Source organism: Entelurus aequoreus, linkage group LG11 (assembly GCF_033978785.1).
Source record: "Entelurus aequoreus isolate RoL-2023_Sb linkage group LG11, RoL_Eaeq_v1.1, whole genome shotgun sequence".
NCBI classification, from domain to species: Eukaryota; Metazoa; Chordata; class Actinopteri; order Syngnathiformes; family Syngnathidae; genus Entelurus; species Entelurus aequoreus.
Genome location: NC_084741.1, coordinates 32,077,134 through 32,098,247, shown reverse-complemented (window position 1 = coordinate 32,098,247; position 21,114 = coordinate 32,077,134). Strand labels below are relative to the sequence as shown.

The following is a 21,114-nucleotide window of genomic DNA, read 5'->3' as shown; positions in this document are numbered from 1 at the left end:
CAGATCAGCTCGTCTAAAAGGGGGTCTATTTAAAGGCTAACGTATACAAATGAGTTTTAATGCTTCTACTGATGTTCCTCAACTTTCTCAGTCTTTTTTGCCACTTGTGCCAGCTTTTTTGAAACACGTTGCAGGCATCAAATTTCAAGTAAGCTGATATTTGCAAAAATAACAAAGTTTACCAGTTCGAATGTTAAGTATCTTGTCTTTGTAGTGTATTTAATTAAATATAGGTTGAAAAGGATTTGCAAATCATTGTATTATGTTTTTATTTACGATTTACACAATGGGCCAACTTCACAGGTTTTGTATATACAGTCGCGATCAAAAGTTTACATACACTTGTAAAGAACATAATGTCATGGCTGTCTTGAGTTTCCAATAATTTCTACTACTCTTATTTTTTTGTGATATATATATATATATATATATATATATATATATATATATATATATATATATATATATATATATTAGGGCTGCAACAACTAATCGATTAAAATCGATTATAAAAATAGTTGGCGATTAATTTAGTCATCGATTCGTTGGATCTATGCGCATGCGCAGAGGCTACTTAATTTTTTTATTTTTTTTTAATTTTTTTATAAACCTTTATTTATAAAATGCAACATTTACAAACAGCTGAGAAACAATAATCAAAATAAGTATGGTGCCAGTATAGTGCCAGTATGCTGTTTTTTTTAAAATAAAATACTGGAAAGGATAGAAATGTAGTTTGTCTCTTTTATCCGATTATTAATTGATTAATCGAAGTAATAATCGACAGATTAATCGATTATCAAATTAGTTGTTAGTTGCAGTCCTTATATATATATATATATATATATATATATGTATGTATGTATGTATGTATGTATGTATGTATGTATGTATGTATGTATATATGTATATGTGTGTACGTATATTTATTCATTCATTCATTAAACACTTTATTGCAGAGATAATATCATACACTAGAGATTTTTTAATCGCTATGGCGAGTTGTCCTGCAGCGAAGAAGAAGCCAGAATTCTTACCAGATCACCCTATAGTCTTACCCAAGGCAGTAAGTCACCTCAGAAAAGAATCGTGGGTTCCAAAATGGTTATAGATTGAATATCCATATGATGCTGTGTTACCAGAGAGCTGCAGGATATCCGCTGTCAAATGAAACCAGCTGGAATGTTGGCAAAGCCCCAGTGTGAGTTAATTGTATGCACATTGCAAATTGTCACGACGTGTGTGTGTGTGTGTGTGTGTGTGTTGTATCTTTATTTCCAAGCTTGTTTGGCTGGTTTTATAGTAAAACATTTTTATCAGTTGACTTTGTAACAACTGTCATTGTTTGTTTCAGGATTGCAGAACGACATACTTTTTAATCATCTGTTTTTCTGGTCACGTTGTCCTGCTTTATTGTTTACGTTTCTGCTCAAATGTATTTTATTGACCACCCAGAGTAAGTAGATTTACTGACTAATTATTCCAACTAGTATTGAGTATTGTCCTTTTTGTCTGTATTTTGACCTGACTTTTGTGTTAATATTTTATGTGTTCTGTTGTTAAGAATTTTGTGTTGATGTTTCCCCTTGATTTGGAATTTAAACATCTCCATCATATGTTTGTATAGGTTTATTTGGAATGTAGCCATAACCATACTTCTCAATCTTTTTGCACAAAAGTACCTGTACCACTTCAAAAAAATTACAATTTGATTTGAAATTGTATGTATTTTATATACAACCATAAAATGTATACTATTATTTAATATCTATATTTATTTAATATATATGCTGTATATTTTTTGAATATGTGGTATTGCTGAGTGCCAGTAAAAAGTACCACGAGTGTTAATTGTAGCACAGTTTGAAAAGCTATGGTGTAGAAAAGAAGACATGTCCAAATAAACCAATAAGGGATTAATTAGATCTTTCTGAGTTTTGATTTGAGTCTTTAGAAAGAAGGGAACCTATTATGCAAAACCAACTTTTATTACCTATTGATACCTGTTATTGTGTATTTGGGATCTGCATAAGCCCCGAAAATTTGAAATCAAACCATGGAGGGATCGCAGAGATATTCATAAAACAATCATGCCTTCCTTCATACTTCTGGTGTTCTGTTGAAATGAGCTGCCTCGTCGGAAAAAAGCTAAGTCGCATAAATAGATAGCGGTGTTCATCAATTTACGCTACCGCGTCAAGAAATTTTACCTTAAGTTTCCATCCATCCATTTTCTACCGCTAGTAGAAAGATTTATATATCAAATAATGCTCCCACTGTAGAATGGCTATTATTCATCATATGACTTAGACTTCCTTTTAATTGTCATTCAAATTTGAACTTTACAGTACAGATAAGAACAAAATTTTGTTACATAAGCTCATGGTAGTGCAGGATAAAAAAGCAATAAGGTGCATATATAAATAAATATAAATAGGTTACTGTACAGATAAATATATTGCATATATATATATATATATATATATATATATATGATATTGAGGTAGCACATCCTGAAAGGTATATCTAGCCATCAAATAATGCTCCCTCTACCGTTCGGTAGTTTGGCACGACTTTTATTGTTGTAGTTCTTCAGTGAACACGTAACTTTTGTTTTCACTGTAATTGCTATCCTGTTTGACCAGTGATTAAAACAAAAATGTAGGCTACCATTATTAGCGTCAATGTGAACTTTCACATGCTGTAATTGTCTACATGCTTACTGGTCAGAACTCAGAAGACCCTATGACAGAAATATACTTTAGATCAGTGGTGCCCAACCACCGGGCCGCGGCCCGGTACCGGTCCGTGGATCGATTGGTACCGGGCCGCACAAGAAATTTAAAAAAAAGAAACATTGTTATTTTTATTTTTTTTATTTTTCTTAAATCAACATAAAAAAATTAGTGCACCAACCCAGAAAACCTCCCTCCCCCGTTTACACTCATTCGCACAAAAGGGTTGTTTCTTTCTGTTATTAATATTTCTGGTTCCTACATTATATATCAATATAGATCAATACAGTCTGCAGGGATACAGTCCGTAAGCATGCATGATTGTATTTTTTTTTATGACAAAAAAAAACTAAACAAAAAAAAATTAAAAAATACCAACCTCAGGCAGCATTACTATATTTGATTAAACAAACGTAAAGGTGGCTATTATTTCATATCTAGAGGACTCTCATAATGATAAAAACAACAACAACAAACCTTTACATAGTTGTAAACAGGTCTTTTATGCTCCAGCTATTAACATAGTTGTTTAATAAATAATTCGTACTTTGCGGAAATTCGTTTACCATTGAGATAGGCTCCAGCACCGCCCCGCGGCCCTGTAAGGGACAAGCGGTAGAAAATGGATGGATGTCTAAAACCAATTAACAGTGATGAACAAGGTTTTACTTTATGACTATTTTTAGGTATTCTTCCAAGGAAAGGTGTCTGGTATGGAAGTTAATTTGTCTTATTATACGAAAGCTTTTTTTGACTGGATTTTTTGCATTTATATTATGTGACCTGCATTTTTTTTTACATCGATTTATGATGGCTATTTCAGTACATATTCATTTAATTTAATTTACCGGAAGTGGGTTTTGAGTTTTAAAGCAACAACTATTCATGCACAGATTTTTTTTTTACATTGAATTTCAAAACAGTCTATTTTAACAAACTGCATTTCTCAAACACACATTTTGCTCACAATTTTCTTTTAAATTTAATATATTTTTTATTTAAATTAAATAAATCTGACCAAACGTGTCTTTAAAGGCCTACTGAAATGAGATTTTCTTATTTGATTTGATTTTTGATTTTTATTAAGGCTCCCCATTAGCTGGTTGCCTCAACAACCCACTAGTCTTCCTGGGGTCCACAATTCAGTACAATTACAAGTAAAAGCATATAATTATAACTACACAATACAGAAAAAAATAAAAGCATCAATAAAAAACAAGCAAACAATTTACAGTCACAGAATAATAATTATCATATAAATATAACTACACAATATAAAACCAAACAAATCATCAATGAGCAAACTAATTTAAAAACTCAGATAAAATATTACTCTCTTTTTAAAAACCTGTTTACTTTCAATGCTGGTGAGAATTCGAGGCAGGTTATTCCAGAGCGATAAAGATCTATAAATAAAAGATTTCCGCAAAGCATTCTTCCTGGGACGAGGGAGTACAAAATGTCCCTCACTGGATGCCCTGGTATTGTGATTATGTATAGTGCTACTGTGAACTATTTGGGCCATGAGAAAAGCAGGAGTTTTACTACCGGTTACTGATTTGAACAATATAAGAGTATTAGCCAACAACCTGTTCTGCACTGTTAGCCAGGAAAGAGAAGCATGCATTTGGTTCACATTGGTTCTTAGTGAACAACCAAGAACCAGCCTTGCTGCCCTATTCTGGACAATCTGGAGCTTACGGATCTCACCACTTGCAGCAGACGCCCAGACTGTAGAACAATAGTCAATATGTTAAACGGGGATAGCAGATCCATTCTATGTGTCATACTTGATCATTTCACGATATTGCCATATTTTTGCTGAAAGTATTTAGTAGAGAACATCGATGATAAAGTTTGCAACTTTTGGTCGCTGATAAAAAAAGCCTTGCCTGTACCGGAAGTAGCGTGACGTCACAGGTTGAAGAGCTCCTCACATCTGAACATTGTTTTCAATCATGGACGCCAGCAGCGTGAGCGATTCGGACCGAGAAAGCGACAATTAACCCATTAATTTGAGCGAGGATGAAAGATTCGTGGATGAGGAAATTGAAAGTGAAGGATTAAAGGGCAGTGTAAGCGATTCAGCTAGGGAAGATGCTGTGAGAGGCGGGTGGGACCTGATATTCAGCTGGGAATGACTAAAACAGTAAATAAACACAAGACATATATATATACTCTATTAGCCACAACACAACTAGGCTTATATTTAATATGCCACAAATTAATCGGGCATAACAAACACCTCCCCCCTCCCGTCCATATAACCCGCCAATACAACTCAAACACCTGCACAACACACTCAATCCCACAGCCCAAAGTACCGTTCACTTCCGTAAAGTTCATACAGCACATATATTTCCCCAAAGTTACTTTCGTGACATGCACATAGTGGCACGCATGGACGGGCAAGCGATCAAATGTTTGGAAGAAAGCTGCATACTCACGGTAGCGCGTCTGCTATCCAACTCAAAGTCCTCCTGGTTGTGTTGCGGTATCCAGCCGCTAATACACCGATCCCACCTACAGCTTTCTTCTTTGCTGTCTTCATTGTTCATTAAACAAATTGCAAAAGATTCACCAACACAGATGTCCAGAATACTGTGGAATTTTGCGATGAAAGCAGAGCTGTTTGTATTGGGACACAACGGTGTCCCAATACTTCCGCACACTCCGTGACGTCACGCGCAAACGTCATCATACCGAGACGTTTTCAGCCGGATATTTCCCAGGAAATTTAAAATTGCACTTTATAAGTTAACCCGGCCGTATTGACATGTGTTGCAATGTTAAGATTTCATCATTGATATATAAACTATCAGACTGCGTGGTCAGTAGTAGTGGGTTTCAGTAGGCCTTTAAAAGTGACAAACTTAATTTCTAAACACAAATGTTGCTCCCAATTTTTTTTTAAAGTAAATTACAAATTGTGAGCAGCATTTGTTTAAAAAGTAACAAACTGAGTTTTTACACATTTTGCTCACATTTAAAAAAAAAAAAAAAGGAATTTAAATAAAAATATATTTTTTTAATGTAATCTAAATGAAGTTTGTGAGCAAAATGTGTGTGTTCAAAATGCTGCTTGTTAAAATACAATGTTTTAAAGTTCAGTGCAGACATAAGTGTTGCTTCAAAACTCAAGACCCACTTTCAGTAAATGAAAGGAAAATTGTATGAAATAATAAACATTTGAACATAATTTGATGTATAAAGAATTAACTTACACAAATTCAGTGTAAAACAAGAGCTTTCGTAAAAAGGACACAAATTAACCGCCATAGTCGACATAGAAATGTTTCTTAACGAGTAAAGTCGGTGGAATAAGATATTTTCTAAATTCTGGGTAAATGGTAAAAATGTTATTCTCAGGAATTCTTTTTTTAAGGGGCATTTGAAATAAATTGAATTTGAAGTGACACACAAACAAAACAGTACATTGCAAGTATATTTATTTTTTTCAAAATTATGTAAAACACGACAAACAATAACGCTTGAGAAGATCACAGCACATTATTGTATGTTTGAAATATATGATCAGAAGGTAACACGCTTTAATAAAGTCACAAAGGGTTCTTTAAAGACCGAAGTTTTACATAACATGAGACACGTCGCCCGGCATACTTGGTTTATCCAGCAATAGAAGGTTTCTTGTTATATTGCATATTTAACACGAATGAAGCGGATACGCGGTGGGTGAGTGTAAGTGTAGCTGATGTAAAGACAAACCATACATTTAATTTAAAAGGCTAATCAAAACATCGCTACAGCTTTCCTTGATGTTTATGCGAGGTGTCGGCATATTGGAAAGGTCAGCGAACTTTCCCCGACCTTCTGAGGTAAACATCCGGGTTAGCGATGCATTCACGTTACCATTGTTTGACTGGGGAAACAGCAGCTTTGTTTTATACCTTTTGAAAATGCGTCTTTATTGCTTACATTCAGCTTACTGTTTGGTGTTCGGAGTACAGTAATAGCTTGACATTGTTAAAAAAATATATACGTTTGATAAACATTTTTTAGATTGATGTTTGTTTTGCTTCGTGTGAGTGGATTCCTTTTTTCCGACACAGAAGATGGATTTAATGAAGAGCAAGGAAACGAGCAGGTCAGATGTTACACATGAAGTAAAACATTGACATTTGTACCATTATATTTTTGTATTCAATTTTATGTACAACAAATTATTTAATTTCATGTTAACATCGTAAGAAGTTATTTAGTTCTTATATCTATTAGCTATGTACACTACCTTATTGACACTAATATAAGACGCTTCGATATATATATATATATATATATATATATATATATATATATATATATATATATATATATATATATATATATATATATATATATATATATATATATATATATATATAAAAAATTAAAGGAACACTTTGAAAACACATCAGATTTCAATGGTGGAAAAAAAAAATGTCGGATATCTATACTGATATGGACAGTTTAATGTCTCAGGAACAAAAGGATGCCACATCTTTTGATGGAAATAAAAGTTTTCAGCCTACAGAGGGCTCAGTATATAGACACCCCAAAAATAAAAGTGAAAAAATGATGTGGCAGGCTCGTCCATTTTGCCTAAATTCAATTTCTGCAACTCAAAATTATTTTCAATATCTTGTGTGGCCCCCACGTGCTTGTATGCATGCTTGACAACGTCGCGGCACGACAGATGGTGTCTTGTGGGATGTCCACCCAGATCTGTCTAAGGCAGGGGTGTCAAACGTAAGGCCCGAGGGCCGGATCAGGCCCGCGAACAGGTTTTATCCGGCCCGAGGGATGAGTTAGCTAAGTATAAAAATGAGCCAAAATTTTTGAATGAAAGAAACTGCTGTTCTAAATGTGTCCACTAGATGTCGAAATAGCAATTCTTTGTATCTTTGTAGAAGATGCTACATATGGAAAAAAAAAAAAAAAGATAAATTTTAAAAAACACATGTTAATGCACCAGTCGAGGAAAATGAACAAACTACATAAATAACATCCTATAATTTGATTTTTGTCAAAAAAACATTACGATTTGAACATTTTCAGAATGTGCTTGTTCTATTATTAAACAAAGAAAACAATCTGAAGTTTTCTTTATTTTTAATTTATTGGGTCGTGATTTTACCAGTCCAGCCCACTTGGGAGTAGATTTTTCTCCATGTGGCCCTCAATCTAAAATGAGTTTGACACCCCTGGTCTAAGGGCATCAGTGAGCTCCTGTAAAGTCTGAGGAGCAACCTGGCGGCGTCTGATGGACCGAAACATTATGTCCCAGAGGTGTTCTATCGGGTTTAGATCAGGTGATCGTGAGGGCCATTCAATTGTGTCAATTCCTTCATCCTATAGATACTGTTTGCATACTCTTGCCACATGAGGCAGGGCAGTGTCGTGGACCAGGAGGAACCCAGGACCTACTGCACCAGCGTAGGGTCTGACTATGGGTGCAAGGATTTCATCCCGATACCTAATGGCAGTTAGACTGCCATTCTCTAGCCTGTAGAGGTCTGTTCGTCCCTCCATGGAAATGCCTCCCCAGACCATCACTGACCCACCACCGAACGGGTCATGCTGAATGATGTTGCAGGCAGCATAGCGCTCTCCTTGGCTTCTCCAGACACTTTCACGTCTATCACAGGTACTCAGGGTAAACCTGCTCTCATCTGTGAAAAGCACAGGGCGCCAGTGGCGGACTTGCCAATTCTGGTGTTCTATGGCAAATGCCAATCGAGCTCTACGGTTCTGAGCAGTGAGCACAGGGCACACTACAGGACGTCGTGCCCTGAGGCCACCCTCGTGAAGTCTGTTTCTGACTGTTTGGGCAGAGACATTCACACCAGTAGCCTGCTGGAGGTCATTCTGTAGGGCTCGGGCAGTGCTTAACCTGTTCCTCCTTGCACAAAGCAGCAGATATCTGTCCTGCTGATGGGATGAGGACCGTCTACGGCCCTGTCCAGCTCTCCTAGAGTAACTGCCTGTCTCCTGGAATCTCCTCCATGCTCTGGAGATTGTACTGGGAGACACATCAAATCTTCTTGCAACAGCACGCATGGATGTGCCATCCTGGAGGAGTAGGACAATCTGCGCAACTTCAGGAGGGTTAAGAAATCGCCTCATGCTCCCAGTCGTGATAATAACTCTAGCTAAAGCCAACACTTGTGGAAAAACAGTTAAAAAAGATCAAGAAGGAGGAACTTGAAATGGCCTCCACCTGCAAAACCAGTCCTGTTTTGGGTGCCATCTCGTTGTTGCCCCTCTAGTGCACCTGTTGTTAATTCCATCAACACCAATGCAGCTGAAACTGAATAACAACCCCCTCTGCCACGTACCTGACCAAAACTTTATCAGAAAAGTGCAATTGAATTCATGCCATACCCTGATAAAAAAACTGTTCCTTTAATTTTTTTGAGCAGTGTATTTATATATATATATATATATATATATATATATATATATATATATATATATATATATATATATATATATATATATATATATATATATATATATATATATATATAATTTGATGATTGTTTTAAAAGTAGCATCATAACTTCTTCTGTTGTATGCTAACTTGCTCACAGTCTTTGAAGTTCTTTTTCTTGTGGGTCTCAATGAGTGACATGGAAAAAAAAAATCATGTTTTGGCAACAAATAAATACAAATATTAAAAAAATATATATTTTTTTTATTTGATTTAGATTTATTGGTCCCCGTTGGCATGGTGGCACAGGGGTTAGTGCATGTATCTCACAACACAAAGGTCTTGGGTTCGATACTGGGCTTGGGATCTTTCTGTATGGAGTTTGCATGTTCTCCCTGGGACTGCGTGGGTTCCCTCCGGGTACTCCGGCTTCCTCCCACCTCCAAAAACATGCATCTGGGGATAGGTTGATTGGAAACACTAAATTGGCCCTAGTGTGTGAATGTTGTCTGTCTATCTGTGTTGGCCCTGTGATGAGGTGGTGACTTGTCCAGGGTGTACACTGCCTTCCGCCCGAAGCAGCTGAGATAGACTCCAGCACCCCCCGTGACCCCGAACGGGAAAAGCGGTAGAAAATGGACTGATGGATGGTCCCCGTTGGGGAAATTAATTTTCACTGCCGTACATTTAAACAATAGACATTACACATCACGAACAAAAATAACAAAAAGACATCATACATGACCAACACATTTAAAAGCTTGTCAGACAGGTTGGCCAGGCCTGCTGTTTAGGGCGGCTATAGCTGCAGGGATAAGACTTTTCCCGAGGCGGGCCCTCCGGAATTTGATAGTTCTGTACCTGCGCCCTGATGGTAGTGGGACGATGTATTGGTGTAGTGGGTGATTCGTATCCTGGACTATTGTGTTTGCCAGTCGAATGATGGACCTGTGGTTTAGATCTGAGATGTTGGGTGTGGGTAGGCTGATGATTTTAGCTGCTATGTATGTAATGCGTGTGAGTTTGGTTACAGAAAGTAGACTGACCATACGTTCTCTTTTCCCCGGACATGTCCTCTTTTGCCGGGCTGTCCGGGCGCAGTTTCTTAAGTGCCTCAAATGTCCGGCATTTTGAGTTAGGGTTGCGTGTATTTTCAATGTACGTTCAGGGTTAAGAAGGGGTTAAAAACAAAACAATTTGTGAAGGTGTACACAGCAGCATTCGTGAGGGAGGGGCAGAGACAGAGAGAGCGAGAGAGTTATGATAAACGCGCATGCGTCGCCAGGGTTTGCTTTTTATCCATAGATTTATCAGATTACATTTTCTATTATGTATAGCAGGGGTGTCAAAAGTGTGCCCCGGAGGCCATTTGCGGCCCACAGCTAATGTTTTAAAGGCCCACGGCACATTCTAAAAATACTATTAAAATAAACAAAAACATAACAAAAGTGAAATAAAAAAGCTTAAAGGTGAAATTTAATTTAGAAAAAGTTGCAATGTTGGCTAATTAAAACAAAGCTGTTTTTTTTCTTTCAAACTGTCATTGCTCAAAACATAATATTGAATCAAAATCGATGTTATAATGAATTATTAACCTATCCAAGGTTCCGATTACTTCACATCAAATATTCCACTTTGAAAAATATTTTTGGTGGAAGATTTTGCATATTTTGTGTGTTTGCCATTAAAAACATAGTTTTGTTTGACAAAAAAGGGCGGAAAACAAACAAACAAAAAAACAACATGAAAAAAACTAATACATTTTGAAATGAGGGATAGATCTGAGGTTGATGTAGACTCCAGAGATTTAAGCGTTAAATATAAATATGTATGCCCTGGCACACCAATATCATAATTTCATGACCGAAGCAAAACACTTTTTACACTTTTATACTGAAATAAATACACCTACAACTTATTAAATAAAAACATAGAAAAAACTACCAGCAACGGTAAAGTTCAGATCCATGAAGGAAAGAAGAAAGTGAATGAATGTTTATAATGTATACCATTTTTTAAATTTTTTTTAAATGAATTAAGTAACGTTTATGACAACCTTTTTTCAAAACACAATATAGAATGTGAGATATAACAGGATAATGCATACGTTTATCTTTTTTTTTCAAAACGCTTACAAAAATGTAGGACTAAATTTTGAAAATTCCTAGCGCCAACACTGCTGTCAACAGAGGAGAAAAAATGCTTTATTTAAATAAACATATTATTTATAAAGCAAGTTCGAGTATTATTGGCAAATTTTCACCTAGTCCCGGCCTTGGCGTGCTGCCCGCCTTGGCACACATATATGTGTCCTCTTTTTGGGATTTCAGAATACGGTCAGCCTACAGAAAGCATAGTGAAAAAACATGTGGAACAGTACAGAAGGATGGGTTGAACGATGCTTTTGTACAGCAATAACAGGAGGTGAGGTGCAACGTATACCGGTAGTCCTTTAAGTTTACGGATGGCTGACAGTCTTTGTTGAGTTCTTTTTTGAATGTCCGTGGTGTGCTGATCAAAGGTGAGTTTATTGTCCAAGGTTACGCCCAGGTATTTAAAAGTGTCAACTGTTTTAACTGTTTGTGTGTTTATGATGATGGGGTGCTGAGGTGAGGGGGGGTTGAACCATATTTCTTATGTTTTATTGACATTAATTTCCAGATAACTGGCTGTGCATGACTCTGTGAAATGTTTGACTGTGTTATGATAGTCCAGGATGGATTGACTGTTGGAGAGGATTGCAAGAATGGCTGTGTCATCTGAGTATTTTAAGTATGTTGTGGTGGGTGGGTGAGATGCTACGGCAGTCACTGGTGTAGAGTGTGTACAGGAAAGGGCTCAACACACATACCTGTGGGACCCCGGTGTTGATGGTAAGCACCGGGGATGTAGTTGAGGCGGCCCACCCTTACTGCTTGCAGTCGGTCGGTGAGGAAGTTGTGGGTGAAGCGGATCAGCTGAGGGGGGATGTTGAGATGGTGTAGTTTCCGGATCAGTAGATGGTTCTGTAGGGAGTTGAAGGCGGAACTGAAGTCCACAAAGAGGATCCTGGCAAAGTTGCCTGGGGAGTCCATATTTTTGGTGGATGTTTTTTCATATCATGACAAGTTTTTGATGCCATTATTCGTATTTTTGTACACTTTTAATATTTTTCTGTGTTTCACAGGTTTTTATTTTCAACTTTTTCCCCCCACATTTACTTGTCTTTTTGACGGTTTTGTTTGTTTTTCGGTTTCGGTTTTTCTTTTTGACGGTTTCAAATAAATGGCAGTGATTTGACATGGTGGGCGGAGCTTACAAGTTTATCCGGAAGCAGCTTTACGAGACTTGGGCATGCAGGTAGAAGACGGGAGGACTGAGGGCGTCTAAATCAAGTTAAAAGCTTCAAAATATGAAATTATGACGCAAAAGTTGTTTGTTTTTTACATTCATCTCGAGCAGGCTTACATGTATTGCTGTTGGCAGATTTATTTCCTGCTCAGAAAGAAGTCCTGCATTTTTAAACATAATGTAGTGAACTACATTTATTACTTTTTGACTACTTACCTAATTCGTTCAACTTCGTTACTTTTAAAATTGGTTTTATATATGCACTTGATTTCAGAACTAAGATGTGATTAGGATTTTTGTTTATTACATTTGTAATTTATTATTTTGCATGAATTCATTGTTGCTGGATCATTCTACTTGTTAATCGGCTTCCTGTGCATCTCCCTGTTGCCAATAAATTTGCCTTTACCTGCACGCCGTCTGCTATTTCCGCACACTTGGGGTCACGCTAAAAGCAACGCTCAACAAATCCTGACATAAAGAAGGACTAGTTTTATTAAAAGCATGACAAGATGGTATTCACAAATCTTTCTTGCTTTCCTCACCCAACTATAAACTGAGTGTAGACACTAAACAGACAACCTTTATAGCTTTATAACCTTTATATCTGCATTTGACCCATCCCCTTGTTCCACCCCCTGGGAGGTGAGGGGAGCAGTGAGCAGCAGCGGTGGCCGCGCTACCTGCATTATCCTTTCCATCCTTTGAAACTGAGCTACTGTGTGGAACAATTTCCCTTGTGGATCAATAAAGTTGGTCAAAATCGAAGTTTTAATGTCAGTTGCTGTATAAACCTGGAAAAAATGTTAGGCATGAGAAGCTGACCTGAAATTATTGGAATAAATAATAGAAATACTATAAGAAAATTGTTTTTTTTAATAGTTTTAATGAAACTGCTGTGAGTACACTGCTAGCACAGAGAAATTAGGTTGTGCTTACTGAATGTAGTATGATTTTACTAGTAAAGATCTCAACAGATTAAGCAAAGAAATCAAATAATGTCTGATAATCTTATTCATTTCACCATATGAAATACAACTTACTTCACTATCTATTTACTTTTTAATTTTATTATTTATGGAGTACATTATGTACAAATTAAGAGCAAATTTTAGGTGTCTGGTATGGAAGTTAATTTGTCTTATTATACGAAAGCTTTTTTTGACTGGATCTTTTGCGTTTATATTTTGTGACCTGAATTTTTTTTTACATCGATTTATGATGGCAATTTCATTTCATTTTTAATTTACCGGAAGTGGGTCTTAATTTTTAAAGCAACAACTATTTATGCACGGATTTTTTTTACAATGAATTTCAAAACACTCTATTTTAATAAACTGAATTTGTCAAACACACAGTTTGCTCACAGTTTTCTTTAAAATTTAATATATTTTTTATTTAAATGAAATAAATGTGAGCAAAAGTTGTGTCTTTAAAAGTGACACATTTGATTTTTAAACAGAAATGTTGCTGCCAATTTTTTTTTTTTTTTTATAAAAATTTGTGTTTAAAAAGTTACAAACTTGAGTTTTTAAACACACTTTGCTCACATTTTTTAAAATGTAATTTAAATAAAAATATTTTAATTTATTTTTAATCTAAATTAAGTTTGTGTTCAAAATGCTGTTTGTTAAAATACAATGTTTTAAAATTAAGTACACAGATATGTGTTGCTTTAAAACTCAGGACCCACACAGTAAATTAAATTGAATGAAAGGAAAATTGTATGAAATAATTAGCATAACATAATTTGATGTAAAAAGAAACGACCTTTCATAATAAAGACACAAATTAACCTCCATAGTCTGTGAGAAAGGTTTCTTAACAAGTAAAGTCGGTGGAAACAGATTTTCCAAATTCTGGGTAAATGGGAAAATGTTCTAGTGGTGGAAAAATGTTATTCTCAGGAATTCTTTTTTTAAGGGGCATTTAAAATCAATTGAATTTGAAGTGACACACAAACAAAACAGTACGTTGCAAATATATTGAATTTTTTCAAAATTATGTAAAATACGACAAGCTTGAGAAGATCACAGCACATTATTGTATGTTTGAAATATATGATCAAAAGACAACACGCTTTAATAAAGTCACAAAGGTTTCTTTAAAGACCGAAGTTTAACGTAACATGAGACACGTCGCCCGGCATACTTGGTTTATCCAGCAATAGAAGGTTTGGTTCTCTTTTACCTTTACTGTCTGGAAATACAAATGCTTTGTCATGTTTACGTTTTGCTTCAACCTGGCGATACTGTTTATAAAGGAGTCTTGTTATATTGCATATTTAACACGAATGAAGCGGACACGCGGTGGGTGAGTGTAAGTGTAGCCGATGTGAAGACAAACGATATCCATCCATCCATCCATCTTCAACCGCTTATCCGGAATCGGGTCGCGGGGACAGCAGCTCCAGCAAAGACCCCCAGACTTCCCTCTCCAGAGCAACATTTGCGACTTCCTCCTGGGGAATTCCGAAGCGTTCCCAGGCCAGAGAGGAGATGTAATCCCCCCATCTGGTCCTTGGCCTGCCGCGGGGCCTCCTCCCAGTGGGACGTGCAACGAGGACCTCCCTAGGGAGACGCTCGTGAGGCATCCGCACGAGATGCCCGAACCACCTAAGCTGGCTCCTTTCCAAGCGAAGGAGCAGCGGCTCTACTCCGAGTCTCTCTCGGGTGACTGCACTTCTCACCCTATCTCTAAGGGAGATGCCAGCCACCCTTCTGAGGAAACTCATTTCGGCCGCTTGTAGCCGCGATCTTATTCTTTCGGTCATTACCCACACTTCATGACCATAGGTGAGAGTAGGAATGTAGATAGCTCGGTAGACCGAGAGCTTTGCCTTCTGGCTCAGCTCCCGTTTCGTCACAACAGTGCGGCAGAGAGACTGCAATACTGCCCCAGCTGCTCCGATTCTCCGGCTGATTTCCTTCTCCATCTTTCCCTCACTCGTGAACAAGACCCCGAGATACTTAAACTCCTCCACCTGGGACAGAGTCCTGTCCCCTACCCGGACTGTACAAACCATCGGTTTCCTGCTGAGAACCATGGCCTCAGATTTGGAGATGCTGATCCTCATTCCAGCCGCTGAACACTCGGCTGCGAACCGATCCAGTGAGAGCTGAAGGTCACGAACCGAAGGTGCCATCAGGACCACATCATCTGCAAACAGCAGTGATGCAACCTTTAGCCCCCCGAGACGTATACCCTCTCCGCCATGGCCACGACTCCGCCTAGAAATCCTGTCCATGAAAATCACAAACAGGATAGGTGACAGAGCGCAGCCCTGGCGGAGACCAACCCCCACTGGAAACGGATCCGACTTACATCCAAGCACCCGGACACAACTCTCGCTTTGGTTGTACAGAGATTGGATGGCCCTCAGCAGGGTTCCCCTCACTCCGTACTCCCTCAGCACCTCCCACAAGATCTCCCGAGGGACGCGGTCATACGCCTTCTCCAAATCCACAAAACACATGTAGACTGGATAGGCATACTCCCAGGCCCTCTCCAGGATTCCCGCAAGCGTAAAGAGTTGGTCAGTTGTTCCACGACCAGGACGGAATCCACATTGCTCCTCTTGAATCTGAGGTTCGACTATCGGCCGGACCCTCCTTTCCAGTACCTTGGCGTAAACTTTCCCAGGGAGGCTGAGTAGTGTGATACCCCTGTAATTAGCACACACCCTCTGGTCCCCCTTTTTGAAAAGGGGAACCACCACCCCAGTCTGCCACTCCCTCGGCACTGTCCCAGACTTCCACGCAATGTTGAAAAGGCGTATCAACCAAGACAGCCCATCAACACCCAGAGCCTTCAGCATTTCTGGACGGATCTCGTCAACCCCCGGAGCTTTGCCACCGTGGAGTTGTCTAACTACCTCAGTGACTTCACTCCGAGAGATCGACGTCGATCCCCCATCATCCTCAGGCCCTGCTCCTATCAGGGAGGGTGTGTCTGATGTAGTTGGGTTCAGGAGTTCCTCAAAGTGCTCTTTCCAACGCCCCACGACTTCCTCACTTGAAGTCAGCAAAGTCCCATCCTTGCCGTACACAGCTTGGATGGTTCCCTGCTTCCCCCTCCTGAGGTGCCGTATGGTCTTCCAGAACAGCTTTGGTGCCGCCCGATAGTCCTTCTCCATGGATTCCCCGAACTGCTCCCACACCCTCTGCTTAGCCTCGTCCACAGCCACGGCCGCTGCCCTTCGGGCCCGTCGGTACCTTGCAACTGCCTCCGGAGTCCCCTGGGATAACATACCCCGGTAGGACTCCTTCTTCAGTCGGACGGCTTCCCTGACCACCACTGTCCACCAGGGTGTTCGAGGGTTACCGCCCCTTGAGGCACCTAAGACCTTCTGGCCACAGCTCGCATCTGCAGCTTTAGCAATAGAAGCTTTGAACATTGCCCATTCCTGTTCAATGTCCCCAACCTCCACAGGGATGGCAGAGAAGTCCCGCCGGAGGTGGGAGTTGAAGTCCTTCCGGACAGAGGACTCCTCCAAACGTTCCCAGTTCACCCGCACTACACGCTTGGGTTTGCCAGGTCTGTCCAGAGGTTTCCCCCGCCATCTAACCCAACTCACCACCAGATGGTGATCAGTTGACAGTTCAGCCCCTCTCTTCACCCGAGTGTCCAAAACATACGGCCTCAGATCAGCTGATACGATTACAAAATCGATCATTGATCTTTGGCCTAGGGTGCTCTGGTACCAGGTACACCTATGAGCATCCTTATGCTTGAACATGGTGTTTGTTATCGCAAGTCCGTGACTAGCACAGAAGTCCAGTAACAATCCACCACTCAGGTTCAGATCAGGGAGACCGTTCCTCCCAATCACGCCAGTCCAAGTATCACTGTCATTGCCCACGTGCGCGTTGAAGTCCCCCAGCAAGACTATGGAATCCCCTACCGGCGCCCCATACAGGACCCCATGCAAGGTATCCAAGAAGGCTGAATACTCTGAACTCCTGTTTGGTGCGTATGCACAAACAGCAGTCAGAGTTTTCCCCCCTCCAACCCTAAGGCGAAGGGAGGCGACCCTCTTGTCCACTGGGGTGAACTCCAACGTACAGGCACTCAGCCGGGGACTCGTGAGTATCGCCACACCCGCCTGTGCCCTCACACCCTGAGCAACTCCAGAAGTGAACAAGGTCCATCCCTTGTCCAGGAGTGTGGTTTCAGAGCCCTTGCTATGCGTAGAGGTAAGCCCCACCAGATCCAACCGGTAGCGCTCCACCTCTCGCACCAGCTCAGGCTCCTTCCCCACCAGCGTAGAGACGTTCCACGTCCCGAAAGTCAGCCTCTGCTGCCCCGAATTGGTCCGTCCGGAGCCTCCACTTTCACCGCCATCCACTTGGCAGCGCACCCGACCCCACTGGTTCCGACCGCGGGTGGTGGGCCCACGTGGCAGAGAAGATGGTGTGTCCACGTAGCTTCTTCGGGCTGTGCCCGGCCGGGCTCCGTGGCAAGCCCGGCCACCAGGCGCTCGCTGACGAGCCCTACCTCCGGGCCTAGCTCCGGAGGAGGGCCCCGGGCTTCCTCCGGGCCGGGTAACGCATCCTCTTTTAGTATAGTTCATGGGGGGTATCGTAACCCTGATGGGGGGGGCATTCGGGTGCTACACCTTGCCCAAGGGTGACCCGGAACTATGTAAGGCAGGGGCGTTCAACTCCCTGAGGCTTAATACAAGCCCACAAACGATATATTTTATTTAAAAGGCTAATCAAAACATCGCTACAGCTTTCCTTGATGTTTATGTGAGGTGTCGGCATATTGAAAAGGTCAGCGAACTTTCCCCGACCTTCTGAGGTAAACATCCGGGTTAGCGATGCATTCACGTTACCATTGTTTGACTGAGGAAACAGCAGCTTTGTTTTATACCTTTTGAAAATGTGTCTTTATTGCTTACATTCAGCTAATGTTTAGTGTTTTGAGTATAATAATAGCTTGACGTTGTTAAAAATTTTTTATATTGTAATATCTGTGATATTTGTGTAATATAATATATTGAGTGTTCACCCTGAGATTGGTAGGTCGTGAGTTCAAACCCCGGCCAAGTCATACCAAAGACTATAACAATGGGACCCATTAGCTCCCTGCTTGGCACTCAGCAACAAGGGTTGGAATTGGGGGTTCAATCACCAAAAATTATTACCGGGCGCGGCCACTGCTGCTGCTCACTGCTCCACTCACCTCCCAGGGGGTGGAACAAGGGGATAGGTCAAATGCAGAGGTTAATTTCACCACACCTTGTGTGTGTGTGACAATCATTGGTACTTATATAGAGATTGAATAATTTAGGTCCTAGTATTGATCCCCGAGGTACACCACAGGATATATTTAGCGTTGTAGATGTGTGTTCACCTAGCTTCACGTATTGTTTCCTGTTCGTTAAATAACTTCTTATCCAGTTTAAGACTAACCCTCTGATGCCATATCGTTCTAGTTTTTTGATTAAAATATTGTGATTAATTGTGTCAAATGCTTTAGATAGAGCCATAAACACTGCTGCCGCACATTTTTTTACTATCTATTGCTTGGTAATTTCTTCTGTAATTTTAATTAAATCCATCAAAGTTGAAACATTAGCTCTGTATCCATATTGGTTCTCTTCGAGAATTCTATTTTTGTTTATGAATCTCTCTAATCTGTTATTGAACAGTTTTTCAATGATTTTAGAAAATTGTGGAAGTAAAGAAACAGGTCTATAATTTGTAAATTGGTGTTTGTCTCCAGTCTTATAAATTGGTGCAACTTTAGCTATTTTCATTTTGTTTGGAAATGTACCTGTTTGAAATGATAGGTTACTAATATACATTAATGGTCCTGAGATCTCTTCAATAACCCTTTTAATTCGATTATGAACATAAGCGTCGCTTTGCCTTTCATCTGGGCTGTTTCCCCAGTCATTGTCTTTAATCTGGTGAGACTTGGTTCTACAACGGATTCCAACTGGAACAATGTCCGGTCTCACAATCGGGGCTGAAGATCCAGTATCCACCAGGGCTGTGCAGGCCACGTCCCCAATTTGCACGCAAACATGACAAGGGTGCCCCACCTCTGTCCAGCCCACAGTCACAACAGTCTTGTCACTCAACAGTCTCGTCACTCGAGGGCTGGTGATCCCGGTAACTGGCTAAAGGGGTCCGTGTCGTCCGGGCTACACAGACCCTCTCCCGTTTCCCTGCCGGTCCTTCCTATTTGGACAGTGCCGCAGCAGGTGGAGAAGGAGTGACACAGACGAGGATGTGCTGCTCAATCTCCTTATTAACAAGCGGTAACTTGTTGGTAGTTCCAAAGTAGCGCACACACATACACGAGCTGCTGTTAGCCACAACTCACGCTCACACACCCTCTCGCTTCTCGCCAGCTCTCTTAAGGGTTTGTGAACGTCGAACAATGACCATGGCGTGGTCTGGAAGCAATTTTGTGATTTGTTTTATATTCATGTCAATATATTAATATGTGTCATTTTGATTTTCAGTAATCCGTCAGACATAGGTAAGTGGTTGGGTTAAATAAGAGATGCTTCTTCCTGCTAATTTTTGGGCGCATTGAATTGTTCACTATATTCTACATAAGCTATACCATGACTTTTTGAATTGTAAGGTAATTGGTTTCATTCAATTGTATCTCTTAAAAGTCTTGCAGACATGCTTAAAAGCTAATACTTTTTTCCAATTATTCAAGGCCTGTTCTTATGCAGAACCCTTACCTTCAGGGCGTGAAAGAGGACATCCTGTACCACTTTAACCTGGGTAAAGGAACACACAACCTTCCTGCTCTGTTTGGTGACGTCAAAGTAAGAATGGTCTTAATTCAGTCACGTGCACGGGGCAGGTGGGCGACGCACATTGTAATCATGTCTTGTGTTTGTTTACCCTGCAGTTTGTGGGTGTTGGGGGCAGTGCACAGCGAATGAGAGAGTTCATTGAGTACATTGCCACCGAGCTTGGTATTGAAGACGGCCAATCGAACTACCCCAATATATGTGCGGGAACAGATCGCTATGCCATGTACAAAGTCGGCCCTGTACTCTCTGTCAGCGTGAGTACAAACTTATTTGCATCACAAACTAAAAACTGAAAACTAAAGAAGTGTCTTATCTGACTTTTGCAGCATGGAATTGGCATCCCATCTATGTCAACAATGTTGCATGAGCTGATAAAACTCCTGCATCACGCTCAATGCACGGATGTTACAATAGTACGCATCGGAACATCAGGTGGACTAGGTAATTATTTGTGAACTGAATATCACATCTTAAATATGAGCTTGTTTTATTGTCAGTTCATTGATAAAAAGAGAAGTTATGACTCTCCACTGATAAGCCGCGTTTTGTTTCACCACAAGAGGGCACTCTAAGTTTTCAGCATTCACGACTCTGGCAGCAATGCCATCAGAAAAGAGTCTTATGAGATGACATATTGACATGATTACATAACAGTGGAGAACATGCACCAGACTAAAGTCTCCAGCGAAGTCCCTTTGATATGTTCAGATTTTGGAACAAATTCTCCCATGAAATAATAACAAATGTAAATGAATGTGTTCCAGGGTCAAACTAATGTCATTACAAAATAATTATTAAATGTATAGTACTGTTAAGAAGGATTTTAACATTCC

General features: G+C 39.9%; 1 protein-coding gene across 11 annotated transcripts in view; it reads left to right on the top strand.

The window, feature by feature from the left end:
- The window catches only part of upp1 (uridine phosphorylase 1), a 35,612-nt gene that overhangs the window by 7,760 nt on the left and 6,738 nt on the right, over positions 1-21,114 (top strand). Inside the window, exons 5-9 of one of the 11 annotated variants that reach the window (XM_062062954.1) lie at positions 960-1,066; positions 1,143-1,201; positions 20,179-20,290; positions 20,377-20,535; positions 20,608-20,722. In XM_062062954.1, the coding sequence (XP_061918938.1) occupies positions 960-1,066; positions 1,143-1,201; positions 20,179-20,290; positions 20,377-20,535; positions 20,608-20,722 (552 nt within the window). Of the gene's footprint in view, positions 1-959; positions 1,067-1,142; positions 1,202-6,316; positions 6,435-6,502; positions 6,572-6,598; positions 6,841-14,209; positions 14,669-19,972; positions 19,990-20,178; positions 20,291-20,376; positions 20,536-20,607; positions 20,723-21,114 lie in introns of those variants that run through there. The other 10 variants (XM_062062956.1, XM_062062958.1, XM_062062961.1 and 7 more) reach the window with 10 other exon arrangements.